Here is a 16,181-nt window from a genome sequence, read left to right as displayed (position 1 = left end):
GCACCTGTAACACACTGACCATGAGCGCCATGTGTTCAGGTGTGATAGGTCTGGGAACAGAACACCTGCAGATAAGCACTTGGAATGTCTTCAAAATTGTCAGCAAATGCTTGGCCATTTGATCGGTTTCTCACATAAACAGCATAAAATCAAATTCGTTCGTGCAAGTTTACCAAATGTGGTGGCTGGTGAGTGTATGGGTTTCCATGAGAAATCGTGATCTGGGGAAATATTTCTATAAAAGATAAGATCATCTCCCATCCAATATGTTAATATGTAAACAGTCGTGTATACAACTACAGTAGCAACTGTGTCTTATATTTTCTGTGAGCTTGTGAAAAGAAAAGCACTTCACTTTCATCTTGATTGTGTTGTTTTATTACAGAAAACGTGTGTTGACTTTTGTCACGTTATCAATGGATCAATCATAATTTAGACATCATTTTTGTTTGGATTTGTCTGATACTTAAGTGAACGCAACTTTGAACTTTGTTGGAAATATGCATTCATGATTTTTGTCACTCCAATGTAAAGCACGTGTCCAAATCATGTAAATAAAAAAATAATAATAATAATACACATATCCAATTTGGAGATACTCCTTATTTTGATTAAACAGTTTTTGTTCTTATTTGATGATCATTCTGAGAAAAGCCTAAAGACAGTTTTTAGTCAACCTCCTCAATAGTTGGGCCAGCGGAACCTCCTTCAGCTCCACCGGGGAAACCACCAGGCATCCCACCAGGCATTCCTCCTGGCATGCCCCCTTGGTAAAGCTTAGACATTATGGGGTTGCAAACTTTCTCGAGTTCCTTCTGCTGGTGCTCGTACTCTTCTTTCTCTGCCGTCTAAATAACAGAAGTAAAAAAAAAACTAATGAGACCAAACATTCAGTAGCTTGTTTAAAGGAGATGAGACAACATTAGGAACACACTCAGTGCTACCCTTAGATTTCAATCACTCCTAATTCCTCTTTTACCTGGTTCCTATCCAGCCAGGAAATGACCTCGTTGCACTTGTCAATGATGGCCTTTTTGTCATCGGGGCTGATCTTGTCCTTAAGCTTCTCGTCTTCCACCGTGTTCTTCAAGTTGAAGGCCAGAGACTCTAGGGAGTTCTTAGCCGTGACTTTTTCTCTCTGGGCCTCATCTTCACTCTTGAACTGCTCGGCCTCCTGCACCATGCGCTCGATGTCCTCCTTGCTCAGTCGCCCTATGGCAACAAGAAACCTCTGTAAGTTTGACCACTATTCTCTTATGTGGTGTACCTTTTTGTCTCTGACTATGCAGTGCACCTTTGTCATTTGTGATGGTGATCTTGTTCTCTTTTCCGGTGCTTTTGTCAACAGCGGACACATTGAGAATGCCATTGGCATCGATGTCAAAAGTCACCTCGATCTGGGGGACCCCCCTGGGAGCAGGTGGAATACCGGTCAGCTCGAACTTGCCCAGGATATTATTATCCTTGGTCATGGCTCGCTCACCTTCAAAAACCTGAAATAAAATGGCCATTGGTGAATTGTGATATGCCCAAGGGGTAATAATATAGGAAGAGGGGGATGGTCCTACCTGAATGAGCACACCAGGTTGGTTGTCAGAGTAAGTGGTAAAGGTCTGGGTTTGCTTTGTGGGAATGGTGGTGTTCCTCTTGATAAGCACAGTCATTACTCCTCCAGCGGTTTCAATTCCCAGGGATAGGGGGGTGACATCCAGCAGGAGCAGGTCCTGTACGTTCTCAGACTTATCACCAGCCAAGATGGCAGCCTGCACAGCTGGAGACAGTTTCCACAATCAACGCGTAAGTTTTTTAAAATTCAATTTATTTGGAATAGAGGTATCTACCTGCTCCATAGGCCACCGCCTCATCAGGATTGATGCTCTTATTGAGGTCACGGCCATTGAAGAAGTCCTGCAGAAGCTTTTGGATCTTGGGGATACGAGTGGAGCCACCCACCAGGACAATGTCATGGATCTGGGACTTGTCCATCTTTGCATCCCTGAGGGCCTTCTCCACAGGCTCCAGGGTTCCACGGAACAGGTCAGCATTGAGTTCTTCAAAACGGGCTCTAGTGATGGAGGTGTAGAAGTCGGTTCCTTCGTAGAGTGAGTCGATCTCAATGCTGGCCTGGGTGCTGCTGGACAGGGTGCGCTTGGCACGCTCGCAGGCGGTGCGCAGACGACGCACAGCTCGTTTATTGCTGTTGATTTCTTTTTTGAACTTGCGCTTGAACTCGCCGATGAAGTGATTCACCATCCTGTTGTCAAAGTCCTCACCACCCAAGTGAGTGTCACCCGCGGTGGACTTGACCTCAAAGATGCCATCCTCAATGGTCAGAATGGACACGTCGAAAGTGCCTCCTCCGAGGTCAAAGATAAGGACATTGCGCTCACTTCCAACCTAAAATAAATACAAAGCTGAAGTTGATTCCTGATTGTCTTTCCCCTTCTCCCCCAGTCAAAAACATGTACGTATGTGAGACTAATTGAATGTGAGATTAATTGAAGGCTTCAAACTGGTACTCTAAGTTTCAGCTCTGCAATTGACTGTTCAAGGTGTACCTGGCTTTTTTTCTAAAAGTCTGCTTGGGTATGCTACCTGGTTTTCTCTGGGTAATCTGGTTCTTTTAGCTCATCACAAAACCTGTTTTGTGATCATAAAGACTCTAAACTGTGAATGTGAATTTGTTGTTGCTATTCTATTCTGTACTGTGCCCTGTACTTCAACGGCAATCAGTCCAAGGTGTACCCCAATTGTGGCCCAAAGTCAGTTGGATAATAGCTATAGCTCAACTCTAACCCTGAATAGGATATGCGCTGAAAATGGCTGAATGGATGGATTGTATATTGCGGTTACCTTTTTATCCAAACCGTAGGCAATGGCTGCTGCAGTGGGTTCATTGATAATACGCAGCACATTAAGTCCTGAAATGGCTCCGGCGTCTTTGGTGGCTTGACGCTGGGAGTCATTGAAGTAGGCAGGAACGGTGATGACTGCATTGGTCACAGACTAGAAGATAGAAAGATTTGTCTTGAAAAAGACATTCACATTCATTGAGATTATATGAAGCTAAACATGTTCCCACTTTGCCAAGATAGGCTTCGGCGATCTCCTTCATCTTGGTCAGGACCATTGAGGAAATCTCCTCAGGGTAGAAGGTCTTGATCTCGCCTTTGTACTCAACCTCCATCTTGGGTTTAGTTGAGTCATTCACAACCTTGAAGGGCCAGTGCTTCATGTCTGCTTGGACCACAGCGTCGTCAAATTTACGCCCAATCAAACGCTTAGCATCTGCAGACAGACCAAAACAAGACATCAATCAGTTTTACTCAACAGACTTGATAAAGCAGTATCATTGTGTTGTACTGTATTTACCAAACACCGTATTTGACGGGTTCATGGCCACTTGGTTCTTGGCCGCGTCGCCAATCAGTCTCTCGGTGTCCGTAAAGGCCACGTAGCTGGGTGTGGTCCTGTTTCCTTGGTCGTTGGCAATGATCTCCACTTTGCCATGCTGGAAGATGCCCACACAGGAATATGTGGTGCCAAGATCAATGCCTACTGCTGGTCCTTTAGACATCCTGAACAAAGCAAAGAAGGATGCATATACTGTAGGTATTTGTTTTATTAATATTATCATTTGGGGCACAATAACACGATTTAGTGCATGTCAGGAATCTATTGTTTTATATGCACGCAGCCATAAATGTTTATATACCGTTGATGTACTAGAAAGTCTTTTTAAAAATTCTAAATTAAATAGTTTTGTGTCATGTGAAGTGTATTTTGGTATATTTAAAGCGTTTTTTTTTTTCTCCCAGGGCCCCATTTAATTTGGGCGTGTGTACTCAGCAACCAGATAATAGAAAAATTGGTTAGGCACACGGACAATGAATAATGATTAAATATACAAAGTAAAAATGACAATATAAAATGAAATAACAAATGCAGCACAAGAGCTGTAACAATTTTGCTTTTACAAAGATAACTATGCTCACTTTTGACTGGCACTATACCAAATGTAGGTCTTAATTTGAAACCAAATGACTGGGTGTCACATTATCTTTCACTCCCCTTCCTGCACTTATGCTTGCCACTCCTCTCACACTATCATACGACAGTAGCACTGATCCCAGAGCAGTGACCAGCGTCTGCGTGTGTGTGTGTGTGTATGCACGTGTGCTTTAACGACAGCTGACGCCAAATACTTTACTGTTACTATAATAAGCGCCATCATATCTGCATGAAGATAAATGGTGTGTGTAAAAAAAAAAGGAGTGATTATTATTGGTGGCAAAAATCATTTTCAAGGCTGCTATTCAAATAAATGCTATAAAATACACGCACATATTAAAGGTGAATTTATTCATATATGACTATCCCAATTAGCCACCTAATGAAGTTGACAAACATGTTTTTTTCTTTGTTTGTTTATAATAACAGTACAAAGTTTGTTCCCAAAACCTGTTTGCTATAAGGGGGGGCGGGGCTGTATTGAATTTTCACTAGTTCTCCTGTTGTGTAACACAGAAAAGAAAGTGCTGACACAGCTCGTTTGCTTCTCCATCCACAACTTTCCAAGTGCAGCGTCACAGAAAACAGAGTGGCTTATGAACATATTTATATGTATAATATGTCATCATTAACATAACATCTAGCTGATAGCTAAATAAGTTACCTATATTTAAACCTAGTCAGTGGGCTGATCCATCCAGACATACACTGTTTTTTTTTTTCTGATTCCGTTTCAGCCTGTAGTCAATAATCCATGCCAGCATGATGATTAAAATGTAATTTATATATTTAAAAAAAAAAAAAAAAAAAGCTCCCACACGGGACAGTTAAGCTTTTCAATGCAGCAATGAAGCGAGACAAGCCATGAAGCCAGGCTGGATGCAGCACAGCTAGACGTGGTGTTACCTTGTTGTGTCAGCTGTTCAACTGAGATTACTTTTGTGCTAACGACCCCTGACTTCCTCTCCAGCGCACCTTTCCGCGTCCTGGCAGGCAGACTAAGAGAGCGACTGCATGTGCTCAACCAGTGTATATAGAGCTCTATGCAGGGGGATCCCTACTGGGTGTCAGGTGACTCCCCCCCACAGAAAGTTCTAGAACCTTCTGACTTGCCTAAATAAGCTTGTTGGTCTACCAATAAACAAAACTATTGGGACGGCTGACCTTTAGACATACGGTGCAAGGAAGTGAAATGGCCCCTCCTTTTGCTGCTGTGACAGCTTCTATTCTGGGAAGACTTTCTCCATGATTCTATGTGACGTCTCACAATATCTGTTCCAGTTCATCCCAAATGCGTTTGAACTCGTGCGCCTCGCTTTGCGCACTGAGGCATAGCCATACTGGAACAGAAAAGGGCCTTCCCCAAATTGTTCTCATCTTGCTTTAAACGTACTACTGTACTGCATTGCTGACAAATGTTGGTAAAATAATACATTTTACGTTAAATACAAGTGAATATTGACTTGTTTAAATGGTAAAAACATAAAAATACTTTTAAATGAAAGTCCATTTGCAGTGTAGTACCGTAAAGATAGAGTTAAAGGAATTGTTGATTTATTTATTTTTTGAATGTGTATGTATCTTTTGGATTGAAATGACATGAATGAATTTGTGTTAAGGGGTGTTAATTTTTTTTTTTAAATAACCATTTTTAATTGTTTTTAAGTATTCATATCCCTTATTTATCACCATTGTGAGGCCTCTTTTGCACCTTTTTATATAAATATGCCATCATTTTCTAAAAAAAAAAACTATTTTGCTTAGGTGAGTTTTAAAAATTGTGATTTTGGCCATGTAACTTTCTACAAAAAAATCTCCCAAAATCAAAATAGAGACTATAATATGAATACAAAATGTCTAAACGTCTGTCTTCTTTTTTTTCCTTTTTGTATTACAAACACCTGGCATGTGAAGAGGTGTGTGTAGAATTTCTATTGCCACTGTAACTCTGACAACTTTTTTTTTTTTTTATCACATTTTGTGACATTTTCAGATCAAAGACACCAATTCGCCATATATAAATCAAATTTTATTGAACATTTGGATTTTGGACATGGTATAAGTAATTACAAATAACTCGTATGTGTTCTTGACACTCAGTGTGTTTTTTCAGGCAAACCTTTTTCTTTCCCTCACTGCCACTCCCTTCTGTCAGTGTTTAAAACGTGGATATCCATGCTTGTTACATAAGTCATTTTAAATATAACCGGCATATGTTAGTAACACCACCTGTTGTCTGTCACCTTCCGGTAGCTAAATATTGAATTAACCCTTTGTAACAATCCTGAACAAGGCCAATGTTGAGGTGTCGAGTCAAACTTGACTTCACTTTCGTACAATGAATACTTTACATTTATGATAAATTAAATAATCCACAGTAAATCTAAAATAATATTTTACCTCAGGAATTTTAGGGGAAATAACTAATATGTGCCTTGAAAACATGTTTGGTCCGTTGTTCTAAAAAGGTGTCAGCGACTAAAATAGTCGCTGTTATCTTAAAACAAATAAACTGCGGAGCTGGTATAGAAAGTCTTCTTCTTTGCTTTTGTGTGCTCGACAGCGGCAGTTCACGGAGTCCCAAGCACAGCGTTTGCAGTAGTTGAAAAAATGATGCTCTGCTTTCTTCAGTGTGCTGTTCAAGTCCAGTGTTCCCTGAAGGCTGCGCAAAGGACAAAGGGTACACACGTTACTTGCAAAATATTACACACCCCTATAAGTAGGATGCTGTAGAGTTCTATAACACTACAGACTAGAATCGCAATAATAAACATATTGTTGGATCAATAACTCTCTGAAAGTGCCAACAGGCACGATTTCGAATGCAGGTCCCTTCAGATTACGTTCCCATTGTTTTGGCCAGTGAGTGTATAGTATACACCAACCTGCTAGTGAACTGGATCAGCTGGACTTCATCTTGACATTGCAGCAGAGCGTCTCTGTGGTCCAAGAGGATGGCTGCACAGATGAACAGCTCGAACGTGAAGTCTGTGTTGACGGCCTGCAGCTCCGACTCACACTCGTCGTCTGCAGACAAGGCAAAAAACGTATGAAATGCTTACACAGTACAATCTTTTCATGTCAACGCTTATTCCTTTTATGCCAACTTCAAGTCATGTTCCCACCTGTACAATATTTTTGGGCCAGCCTTTCCTGATAACGGGCTCGGTCTACTTGCTGGGAAATAAACTCCAGGTGGTCACAACTCAGAATCTCGAACAAACGTAGTGCATCGCTGTATTCAAACTCTCTCTGGAAGCCTAGCAGCAGCCATCTGACATACAAATGTAAACATATGGTGGGGGGGAGGTCACAATGGTCGCAGAAATAACTCAAAACTGATGAAACTGAAATCAGCCAAAATGCTTATTGACAAGCCTCAGTGGTTCTGGAAGAATTTCCTTCATACATACGAGACACGACCGGAGTACTTTGTCACATCACATTTATGCTCACAGACCCAAAAATGAAGCTTACGAAGAAAAGTGCCAACTGAGAAATGTGAAGGAGGCTCGGTTATGTTTTGCGCTGCTTTGCTTCATGGTAGAAGAGAAAACCTTAAGACTATCAAGGCACTGTGTCAGAAAGCTTGGTCTCAGCCACACGTCATAGGTCCTACGACAAGAAAATGGTCCGAAACTAAATCTACCGACCAAGAACAAAACATCGGACTATTCATGATCGAAATCCAATTGAACATCTGTGGAAGGAGCTAAAACTTAGATTCGGGAGGAGGCACCCTTCAAACCTGAAGAACAACTTTACACACTATTCTGCATTGTTTACTGTTACCTGTGACAGAAGGTGAAGCTCTCCATGCTGTCTGTGACCAAGTGCACATGAAGCTGAGGGTCTAATTCCTTTAACAGGGCTGCCTCCAACTCTAGAAGACATTCAACAGAGCTCCTTCATCGACTTCTGTTTCAGTTTGAAACAAGTCGCAGGTCGGCGCTTGAAGCCAACCCCACCTATTTTTCTGTGTAGACCATCTTCTCGGAAATCCTTGGCGAATTTCTCCATGAAGCACGAAAAACTCCAGAAACTGTCAACCTCGCAGTCCATAACCTCCAGAAATCGGCTGCACAGGTCGTTCATTCCTTGGGCGTAACTCACTTCTGCGGAGTAAGACAGGTAAAACGCATCGTCGGCGGCAAGCCCGTGCTGGAGAATATGACGTTAAGTTCTCCCTTTATTGTTTACCCGGATGGAACGCAGCGTAGGTGATGAGGATGTCCCTCAACACCAACAGATTCCCTGAACCTTCACCTCTGAAAACAGACACAAAAGAGTGAAAAACGAGGCCACCCATTTGGATTAGCTAGCGAATGTCGAAAAGTCAATAAGGTAACATTTCACCTTAATGCACAATTCCCAAGTCAATAAAATATATCATAAAAACAAATATAAACACAACAGATTTCAATAGAATCTGAATGTTATGTAGTAATCCAAGTTCAATTTCAATTACTACCAAATCTGGATTAAACTAGGTTTGACATACATCTTCTCAACCTGAATATACACTGCACATTTTCATTCAAATTTTATAAGATTTGAAAGTTTTCCAAGAATATGTGCCATTAGACTGTCATGCTCGTTTGATTAGCGTCAGCAAAGTGTGGTTTTAATGCGAACATCTTTGGGAAAATACTGAAAAATCCCAAACAAACAAACATTAACTTCCTTAGCAGATAACATACATTGTTACGGGATTCCTATTAATATAGCTCCCAAATCAAAATAATAACTTTTGGAAATCCGTACTGGTAGTAGCTCAGGTCTCTGTTGGTTCTTGGAACATCTTTGTTAATAATCCGGATGGCTTCCTGCAGCTCTGCCTGGTCAAACGTAGCACGCTCAAACAAGATCTGAAAATGAGCGGAGAACATGTGATTGACGTGTCACGTTTTCAAAACCAGAGGACACATTTCTTTTACTTGAACTTTCTTTTTTTTTCTGACCACGTTGTGGTAAGCAGAGGTTTTTGCAATCAACACCGAGAATGAGGCAGTAGATGGCAATGAATGGCCTTGATCCCGCCAACATTAAGACGCAACATAAAGAGGATGACCCAAGGAACATCAATCGTTGTATCGTATTTTCGAATAAATCCTGTTGGGTTATCGTCCTTGAACAAAAAAAAAAAGGTGCTCAATAAACAAACCTGTGCTTGCAGCTCCAAAAACGTCACCCTGTCTCGAACATCTTCACTCAAGTTGGAAGCTTGTTGCTGGACCAGTTCCTGCCTCTGGTTAAAATAACCAACAGCAGCTACCAGCTCAGCTGCCGAACACAAACGGTAGACAGTCAAAATCACGATTAACTTCCTTCTCTCAGAAAGAGATCGAGAACATTTTGCGTTTTTACCGTCGGTGCCGTTGAGGTGCATTCGCACCGCCGAAGGAACGACGTTTTGCCACTTGGCCTTCATGACCTTGTAACGCACAGCCAGCTGCTCCTGCAGCAGAGGGCGCTCTAACGCGGTGGAGCTACACGGGTACATCCCGAACAGGAAGCGCCACGCCAGGCCACGCTCAGTGGGAGACACGCCACCTAGGCACCGTTTGAAATTGTCCGGATTGTTCATGGTGGCTTAGGTTGCAAAATTTCAGGAATTTTGAAAAACTAAAACTTTCCATGGGAAAATATGATCATTTATGCTCCAAGTGTAAAGTGGCCTGAGACAACTTCTGTTGTGATTTGGCATTTTGCGAGGGCATAGCGACCGACTTTGGTAACTTTAATGACTGTACAGGCAATGTAATATTTTCAACATTTTCAACTAGAAGAGTAAAAAAAAGTTCATGAAAACAAACGGTGAGCTGAAACGTGGCGAGATATGGTCTTGACATGACCGTGACATGACAATAGTTTGACCTCTGAATTTTATGAATGTAGTATCATTTAATGAAATTCATCCCTCCCTTCGCTTGTGAAATGTGTACAACTTTGAATAATTACCCAGCAAAAAAAATAAAAAATCCTAAATATTGCTAATCTTTTTTTTTAGCAATCATCATCAAGGCAAGTCACATAAGGGAATCAATGAAGTGGAACATAAGGGCAAATGTAATGAACTTTGCTCTGCTTCCAAAGGATTTGAGATGCTGCATTACGCAACGTTTTGCACTGTTCCTACGTTAATCTTTTTTTCCTCGAATTCCTACATCCATGTTCATAATTAATGCCTCAACACATCCAGGAAAACATTTGTCGTCCCTGGATAATGTTCCTGAAGCCTTTTCCTCATGCCATGATGTCTTTCTGAAGGAATATTCACATCACAAAGCCAACTCGGAAACATGAATCCAACTGCAGCCTAATTTCTTAGCTTCACACACTTCACTGAGCATCTTTGTTCAAACTCATGTGATTTTCTTTTTTTTTTTTTTTTTTTTTTTTTTTAGTCTTGCCTGCGCTCTTAATGCCATTTTTCTCATAGCAACTCAGCTTGAGGGCTGTTTGACTGTCTACTTGCATGTTTGAGTCGCCCAGACAATGTGGGCAAAGCATCACTTGACTGCCCCTTGAGGAACAAGCACTTCAACCTCTGAGCATGTGACCATAACCGACTCTTTGTTTATGTAGCCACAAGGCTCGTGTGAGCGCACTACTTTTTTTCAACAAGTTCTTTTTTTTTTTTTTTTTCCAGAGAGGGCACGGATAGGTTGCCTCACACAGATGTATAAAAGTGAAATCAAAACAAAAAAGCATTTTGTGATTTTCTTTACCAATATTTACATAAATCACATATAAAATGCAAACTAATTACATTTTAAAAATATGATGAATTCCAATATATTTATTATAATAAATTGTAGAATATAAAATATTTAGAATTGGTAGGCTACTGTTTATTTGTCAGGATCATATGCATGTTAAAATGTATAATAATGACACAACAGTTTTTTTGTTTTTTTTGAGAAGATGATGATGTGAAAATATGTATAATGATTAGTTTTAATTATCATTCAGGTTCACACAGGCATATTAAAAAAATATAACAACAGAATCAGATGTAATATGTTATTATTTTTGGAACTACGAAAATATGTACATTTATTACTGTTGTTTAAATTATTATTCAGGGTCACAGGCATGTTAAAAAAAAACTTTACTTTCATATTATTTCTATTTGTAGATCAACGGGTCCTTTTTGTTGTTGTTTGGAAGACAACATTAAAAGATGAGCAAAACGTCTCGTGCTAATTTTACAAAATTAGAACATACTTTTAATGGGATTATGAAATGGATTACTTATCCATGGCATGACTAATGATGCATTTTGTATAATTTGTGCGAGAGGATCGCAAAAGGTGATTGGATAAATGTGGTTGCAGGAAGCAATAGATCATGTGATCATCATCTTCATCGTCACGAGAGGATCGATACCGTTTTGGAAAATGTGCATCCTCAGCCGAGACTCGTCCACCCTGCCCTCGGCGTCCATAACCCCGGGCAAGGTGAGCCGTGCGGCGGCCAGAGCGGGCGAGCTGACCCCGGCCAGCCTCCTCCGGGAGCGGACGCGCGGCTCTTGACGGCCGCCGTCTTGGCTGCTCTCCCCCTCGGCTGAAGTCAGACGCTCCATCCGGGTGGCCCTCGCACACTGTCAGCCAGCCGCAGAACCGCACCGGAACCGAAACAGTCATCCATTATAACCGGCGAGCATCTCAGACGTCATTCTAGGTTGTGCAGATTTGCAGGCGTCATGAGACTGAACCCTGGGGTCCCACTGACTCCACTTTCCAGGTGGAGACTGGATTCAAAGTTCACTTTGGATTTGTCAACATCTCCCTCCACCTAGTGGTGCATTCAACAAAGCACGTTTATGTTCCTGTTTGAGCATTTCATCCAGTTTAAGGTCAGCTACTAGTACACCATTTGTCTTCAAGACAAGACAATTCAGGGAACTAGTAGAACAACTGTGTCTTACGTGGTAGGTTTTTCCACTACTAGTGCCACTTTTGGCCGACTAATACATGGTTAAACCTCACTAAAACCACTGCGCTGCATGACTAGTACTAGGCCGAACGTGCATGTGTCACGCACTAGTAGCACCGAAATGCCCGCGAGTAGTTTTGCCTCACTAGTAACAAGGACTGTGGGTATAAAAAGATCTAGACTGTACACACACCTGTTCAAATGCCAGGTTTTTGTGCTGTGTAAAAAACGAGACCAAGGTAAATATTTTCAGTCAGCACATACCTGCTCGCGTTTAAAGTGCCTCTGATTAACCACAAATACATTTCAGATGTTCTGGTAGGCTTTCCAGACGGTAACATGTTGTCCTACTTGTGTGCAGAAATACCAAACAGTTGCGGGGAAAAAAATACTCATCAGACCATTGTTCTACTAGTGCACTGAATTGTCTTACGAGTGAGGACAAAGAGCGCACTAGTACGTTGACCGAAAGCTGAATATCAAGAATATTCTTCTCTATGGCTATTATCCATCCATCCTGGGTAGCGAAAAAACTCTCAAAAGGCTTTCCGTATATGTTGATCGATCACAACAAAAGACAGCATATAGTACTTATTGCTAAATCTTTATAAAAGGCCAGGGCTCCTCGATGAAATGATAAAGAGGTCCATTTCATCGGAGGTGACACGGTGCGAGTGTGGTGAAGGACCCAAGTGCAGTGCAGCACACCAAAGCCCGGATACAGAGCAGTTAACGTCACAGTCGAGATGGTGAGACTTTGAAGATCGGGAACTTTTCTTGGGGCGAAGTCATGTAATGCTCCGTAATCCGCAGGTGCTCACACTTATTTCTTGTGTTCATCCACAATTCACACAGAGCAGGATGGGGATTTGATCCTTAAAGTCATTGTGTCAATGATATTCCGATCTGTGGTAATCGGATCGCAAGACGCCACTGATGGTTGCGATTAGATTACATACATGTAAAAGACGTTACACACATCTATGACTTCGGTTTTATTCTAGTCTTATCAGGTCCCAGATGTACCACAAACAAGAGTTTAATGGAAAAGATTCGAACTTTTAACTTTTGTGGTTTGAAAAAAAAATCTTCCAATTTTAGTATATATTTTTCCCATTCTATCTTTGATTTATTTATTCATTCAGTGCATATTAATGGACGTGCAAAAATTTGCAGCAAGTACACCAGATTTAGCACAATGGTTATTTCCATCTGTTCTACATTCTCATAGTGAGCCATTCGAGGTCCGTTTTTAATAATTACATACTTAACACTAACACACATAAAGTTCCTTGTTCTTGTTCCAAAGAGCTACAAAAGGACATTTTCACATTACACAAAAACAAAGAAACCCGTTGCTCCGACAGGATTGAACATTTACTGTAGATGTGAAACCTTATAAGAAAGTGAACATTCACTGCACTGTTCCAACTTCCTTATTTTTTATTTATTTTTTTTAATTCACCACTGCGAAGCAACAGGAAACACACCCAAGAATTTCACATCCCCGTCAGGATCCACGAGCAGTAACCTCTGGTCTCCAGCATTAACACGCAGTCTCAATGAGCTGTGTTTTTGTCCGCACTCGCTCTGTGCTTGTGTAAAAGCGAACACATGTAGTGGACAGCGTTGTCCAAATTCAACAAGATTGGAATCGGACTTGGGACGTCTACAATGGAACATCTCCGGCCTTTGACTGAGCTCGCTCTGATTCTGATCCTGGCCTCTCATTCAAAAGGTGGGTAGCGTCATGGTTTGTTTTGGATGGTAATCACACAGATTCTGCACTTATAGTGTGAATTATTTGGGGGATCGGGGTGTGTGTGTGGGGGTGGGGGGTGGTTTATCTACAGGTGAAACATGGGGTTTGAAGGTCAACCGACGCATCACTGCAGAGAAAGGCAAAAGCGTGATCATACAATGTACGTTCAGCTACCCGCCGGAGCACCACACAGAAAACCTTCAGCTCTTCTGGAAACTGCCCAAGAGAAGCACATTTAATACTTACGACAGGGATCGCAACGCGTTTCTTTATCACCCCAATAACACATTTGTGGTGAAGAAGTACCAAGGAAAGACCAGTCTGATTGGAATGGGAAACGACAGGAGCTGCACCCTCGGGATAACAAATTTAATGGACGACCGACTGGTTATTTACTTTAGGATTATTGGAAAGGAGAACTTCAGTTTTTGGGACCAAAGTGTCACTATATCTGCATATGGTGAGCATCATAGCAAAATATTGTCGCCGTGGTTTCAAATCACGGTTATGTTATTGGGTAAATTTCACTACAACTTCTCTTGTAGGCCCAGATGTCGTACCAGTCACTCTTAATCCAGGTAACACGCTATTCATGGATTTGGAAGATTGATGCCGCAATCAAATCATGATTATGTTAGGTGTCGCTTTTTTTTTTATTTTGTTTTTGTTTTTTGTAGATACTATTTTCCCATATTCACCCATTCCAAGAGATCTACAACGTACGTCTATACCTTTGTTTAAAATCCCAATTGAGTATTGCTTCCACGTTGACTGTAATTTCTATTTTCTTGGCAGATCTGAAAAACAGAACGACGTTACAAACAATCTACACTGCCGTCTTTGTACCCCTTGCAGCAGTTGTGATCCTTCTTGCTGCCGGATTTCTCATTTGGAAAAAGCACACAAGGTGATCTTAAATCGATCATTCGGTCGGTCGATCGAACGATCGATCAATCAGTCAGTCAGATAGCGATCGCTCTCCCGCTGTCTGTTCGTCCGTCCGCCTGTCTGTCTATTTTGAGCATCTCCTATGGCAAACACTGCAGTACAAAAATAAGTAAGTCATATTTTTTTCCCAGGTCACAATCGGTAGTGAGGGAGGGCTCTGGATATTATGCGAACTTTAGCAGAGCGTCACCAAACCAAGCCACGAGGTACGTATCAGGGAAGATGAAACTACCATTGCAGACATTGCAAGTAAAATTAGCCTACTTTTACTTTAGACTAATATGACTTAAGTAAAAGTAAATAGTCGTCCTCCAAATAATTACTCGAGTAAGAGTAAGTACTCAGTGAAGAAAACTACTCAAGTACAGAGTTACTGGTGAGTACTTTCTGATTCATTATTATTTTTTTAATCGCAGTATGTACACCACCTCAAATGTAGTTTTTTACAAAAAAGTTTTTGCAGGCTGAAATGTTGATATCTTTATGCAGACACAGATGACAGCACACGACATACGGTGGCTAGCTGTTCTTTTTCATGGTCTGTAAAGTAAACAGGTTTTGCCTTCCATTTTCTAGAAAAGAAAATTGCAACAAACAAGACAACAAAAATCTTCCCGACAGGAAGGTTATGGAGGAACCTATTTATATTAATGTGCAGGTAGGATACACCCCTACCAAATTCATATTAAACCTGGCTAAAGCTAACCTCGTCTAATTTATTTGCAGCAAGCAGCATGTCAGACGGGGGCACGTATGACTCAAGGAGAGGATCACAAAGACAATATATATGAAAATGTGGTTCACACTAAATAAAAACACTATCTTGTTGATGTCTGCCACCGAACGTAAACAGCTACCCAAAAGCAGCTGATAAATAAACAAGGTGGTTATCACACATTTGTGAGCAAACAACCATGTATGTGTTTTTGTTTTGAAAAGTACAAAGATTGGATAGCTGTGATGTGCATTTATCACAAAGGGTATCATTCAAGAAAAAAGAACTTTTTTGTGTGTTTTGCGCGGCCACACTGGATGGGCTAAAACGGCTGATTAAAGCAATGACTCTCAAAGTGTAGTACGAAAAACTTTTTGTGGTATGCGGGTTCCCTCTCGTGATATGCCCAAAAAAAAAATCACTGAATTAAATATTAATAGAATTTACATTTAAAACCTGAAATACGACCAAACATATTAAGAATGAAGCTTGTAGCTATGCATAGAGCCTGTACATTTTTTCATATTTTTGTTTAGTACAGTTCAGTTCTATTGAACTTTTAAGTATAATAAGCTTGCATTTCATCTTTATCCGTTTTTTTAGTAATTCAATTTTTATTTAACTGTTAGGGCCCTATTCCGTGAATGGCGTGAATCCTGCTTTTGCGCCAGAGGCTAGTTGGACCGTTGTTGGTAATTTCATAGACTAGCACAAGCCGGCGCTGAAAGTGGGCAGACTTCGCCACTGTGTGAGTGTTTACAGCCGACTTCGGTCACAGCCTATCCAAACGGCTCCTCTCATTCC

The 16,181-nt window shown here is 41.0% G+C and overlaps 3 protein-coding genes across 5 annotated transcripts; 1 reads left to right on the top strand and 2 right to left on the bottom strand.

The window, feature by feature from the left end:
• Positions 1–20: 20 nt before the first annotated feature.
• hsc70 (heat shock cognate 70) lies at positions 21–5,075 on the bottom strand. Of its 2 annotated transcripts, XM_061775985.1 has the most exons (10): positions 4,918–5,075; positions 3,373–3,578; positions 3,083–3,288; positions 2,854–3,006; positions 1,842–2,397; positions 1,569–1,771; positions 1,295–1,493; positions 980–1,212; positions 678–848; positions 21–50 (listed from the first exon to the last, which is right to left on the bottom strand). In XM_061775985.1, the coding sequence occupies exons 2-10, from the start codon at positions 3,575–3,577 to the stop codon at positions 36–38; spliced, it is 1,941 nt and encodes a 646-aa protein (XP_061631969.1). In that variant the 5' UTR covers position 3,578; positions 4,918–5,075; the 3' UTR covers positions 21–35. The 2 variants fall into 2 exon arrangements, with proteins under 2 accessions (XP_061631969.1, XP_061631970.1); XM_061775986.1 differs by lacking the exon at positions 21–50 and having other exon boundaries at positions 363–848.
• A 952-nt stretch (positions 5,076–6,027) lies between these two features.
• On the bottom strand, positions 6,028–11,756 carry si:dkey-238d18.4 (TBC1 domain family member 15). The gene is made up of 10 exons (XM_061776001.1): positions 11,404–11,756; positions 9,379–9,564; positions 9,176–9,294; positions 8,776–8,879; positions 8,212–8,279; positions 7,980–8,126; positions 7,804–7,894; positions 7,137–7,285; positions 6,897–7,038; positions 6,028–6,673 (listed from the first exon to the last, which is right to left on the bottom strand). Exons 1-10 carry the CDS (start codon positions 11,597–11,599, stop codon positions 6,505–6,507), a joined length of 1,371 nt encoding a protein of 456 aa, XP_061631985.1. The 5' UTR covers positions 11,600–11,756; the 3' UTR covers positions 6,028–6,504.
• A 1,670-nt stretch (positions 11,757–13,426) lies between these two features.
• Positions 13,427–15,575, top strand: LOC133479284 (uncharacterized). 2 transcript variants are annotated; one of them, XM_061776020.1, is made up of 8 exons: positions 13,428–13,690; positions 13,806–14,174; positions 14,260–14,292; positions 14,392–14,433; positions 14,510–14,621; positions 14,794–14,868; positions 15,239–15,320; positions 15,389–15,575. In XM_061776020.1, the coding sequence occupies exons 1-8, from the start codon at positions 13,627–13,629 to the stop codon at positions 15,473–15,475; spliced, it is 864 nt and encodes a 287-aa protein (XP_061632004.1). In that variant the 5' UTR covers positions 13,428–13,626; the 3' UTR covers positions 15,476–15,575. The 2 variants fall into 2 exon arrangements, with proteins under 2 accessions (XP_061632005.1, XP_061632004.1); XM_061776021.1 differs by lacking the exon at positions 13,806–14,174 and having other exon boundaries at positions 13,427–13,690.
• The last annotated feature ends 606 nt before the right edge of the window (positions 15,576–16,181 follow it).

The sequence above is a fragment of the Phyllopteryx taeniolatus genome, chromosome 6, assembly GCF_024500385.1.
Source record: "Phyllopteryx taeniolatus isolate TA_2022b chromosome 6, UOR_Ptae_1.2, whole genome shotgun sequence".
NCBI lineage: Eukaryota > Metazoa > Chordata > Actinopteri > Syngnathiformes > Syngnathidae > Phyllopteryx > Phyllopteryx taeniolatus.
This window is presented reverse-complemented; position numbering and strand designations above follow the sequence as displayed.

Bases quoted from the DNA above. Each gene is read 5' to 3' on its own strand.
- hsc70 (XM_061775985.1), bottom strand. From the start codon at position 3,577: ATGTCTAAAGGACCAGCAGTAGGCATTGATCTTGGCACCACATATTCC. The intron at 2,398-2,853 runs GTAACCGCAATA...TATTTATTTTAG, and splicing joins CCTACGGTTTGGATAAAAAG to GTTGGAAGTGAGCGCAATGT. The intron at 1,494-1,568 runs GTAGGACCATCC...ATTTTATTTCAG, and splicing joins AACCTGGTGTGCTCATTCAG to GTTTTTGAAGGTGAGCGAGC.
- si:dkey-238d18.4 (XM_061776001.1), bottom strand. From the start codon at position 11,599: ATGGAGCGTCTGACTTCAGCCGAGGGGGAGAGCAGCCAAGACGGCGGC. The intron at 8,280-8,775 runs GTACGGATTTCC...GTCTGTTTTCAG, and splicing joins AGAGACCTGAGCTACTACCA to AGGTGAAGGTTCAGGGAATC. The intron at 6,674-6,896 runs GTTGGTGTATAC...TCCTTTGCGCAG, and splicing joins CTGATCCAGTTCACTAGCAG to CCTTCAGGGAACACTGGACT.
- LOC133479284 (XM_061776020.1), top strand. From the start codon at position 13,627: ATGGAACATCTCCGGCCTTTGACTGAGCTCGCTCTGATTCTGATCCTG. The intron at 14,293-14,391 runs GTAACACGCTAT...TGTTTTTTGTAG, and splicing joins ACCAGTCACTCTTAATCCAG to ATACTATTTTCCCATATTCA. The intron at 15,321-15,388 runs GTAGGATACACC...ATTTATTTGCAG, and splicing joins CTATTTATATTAATGTGCAG to CAAGCAGCATGTCAGACGGG.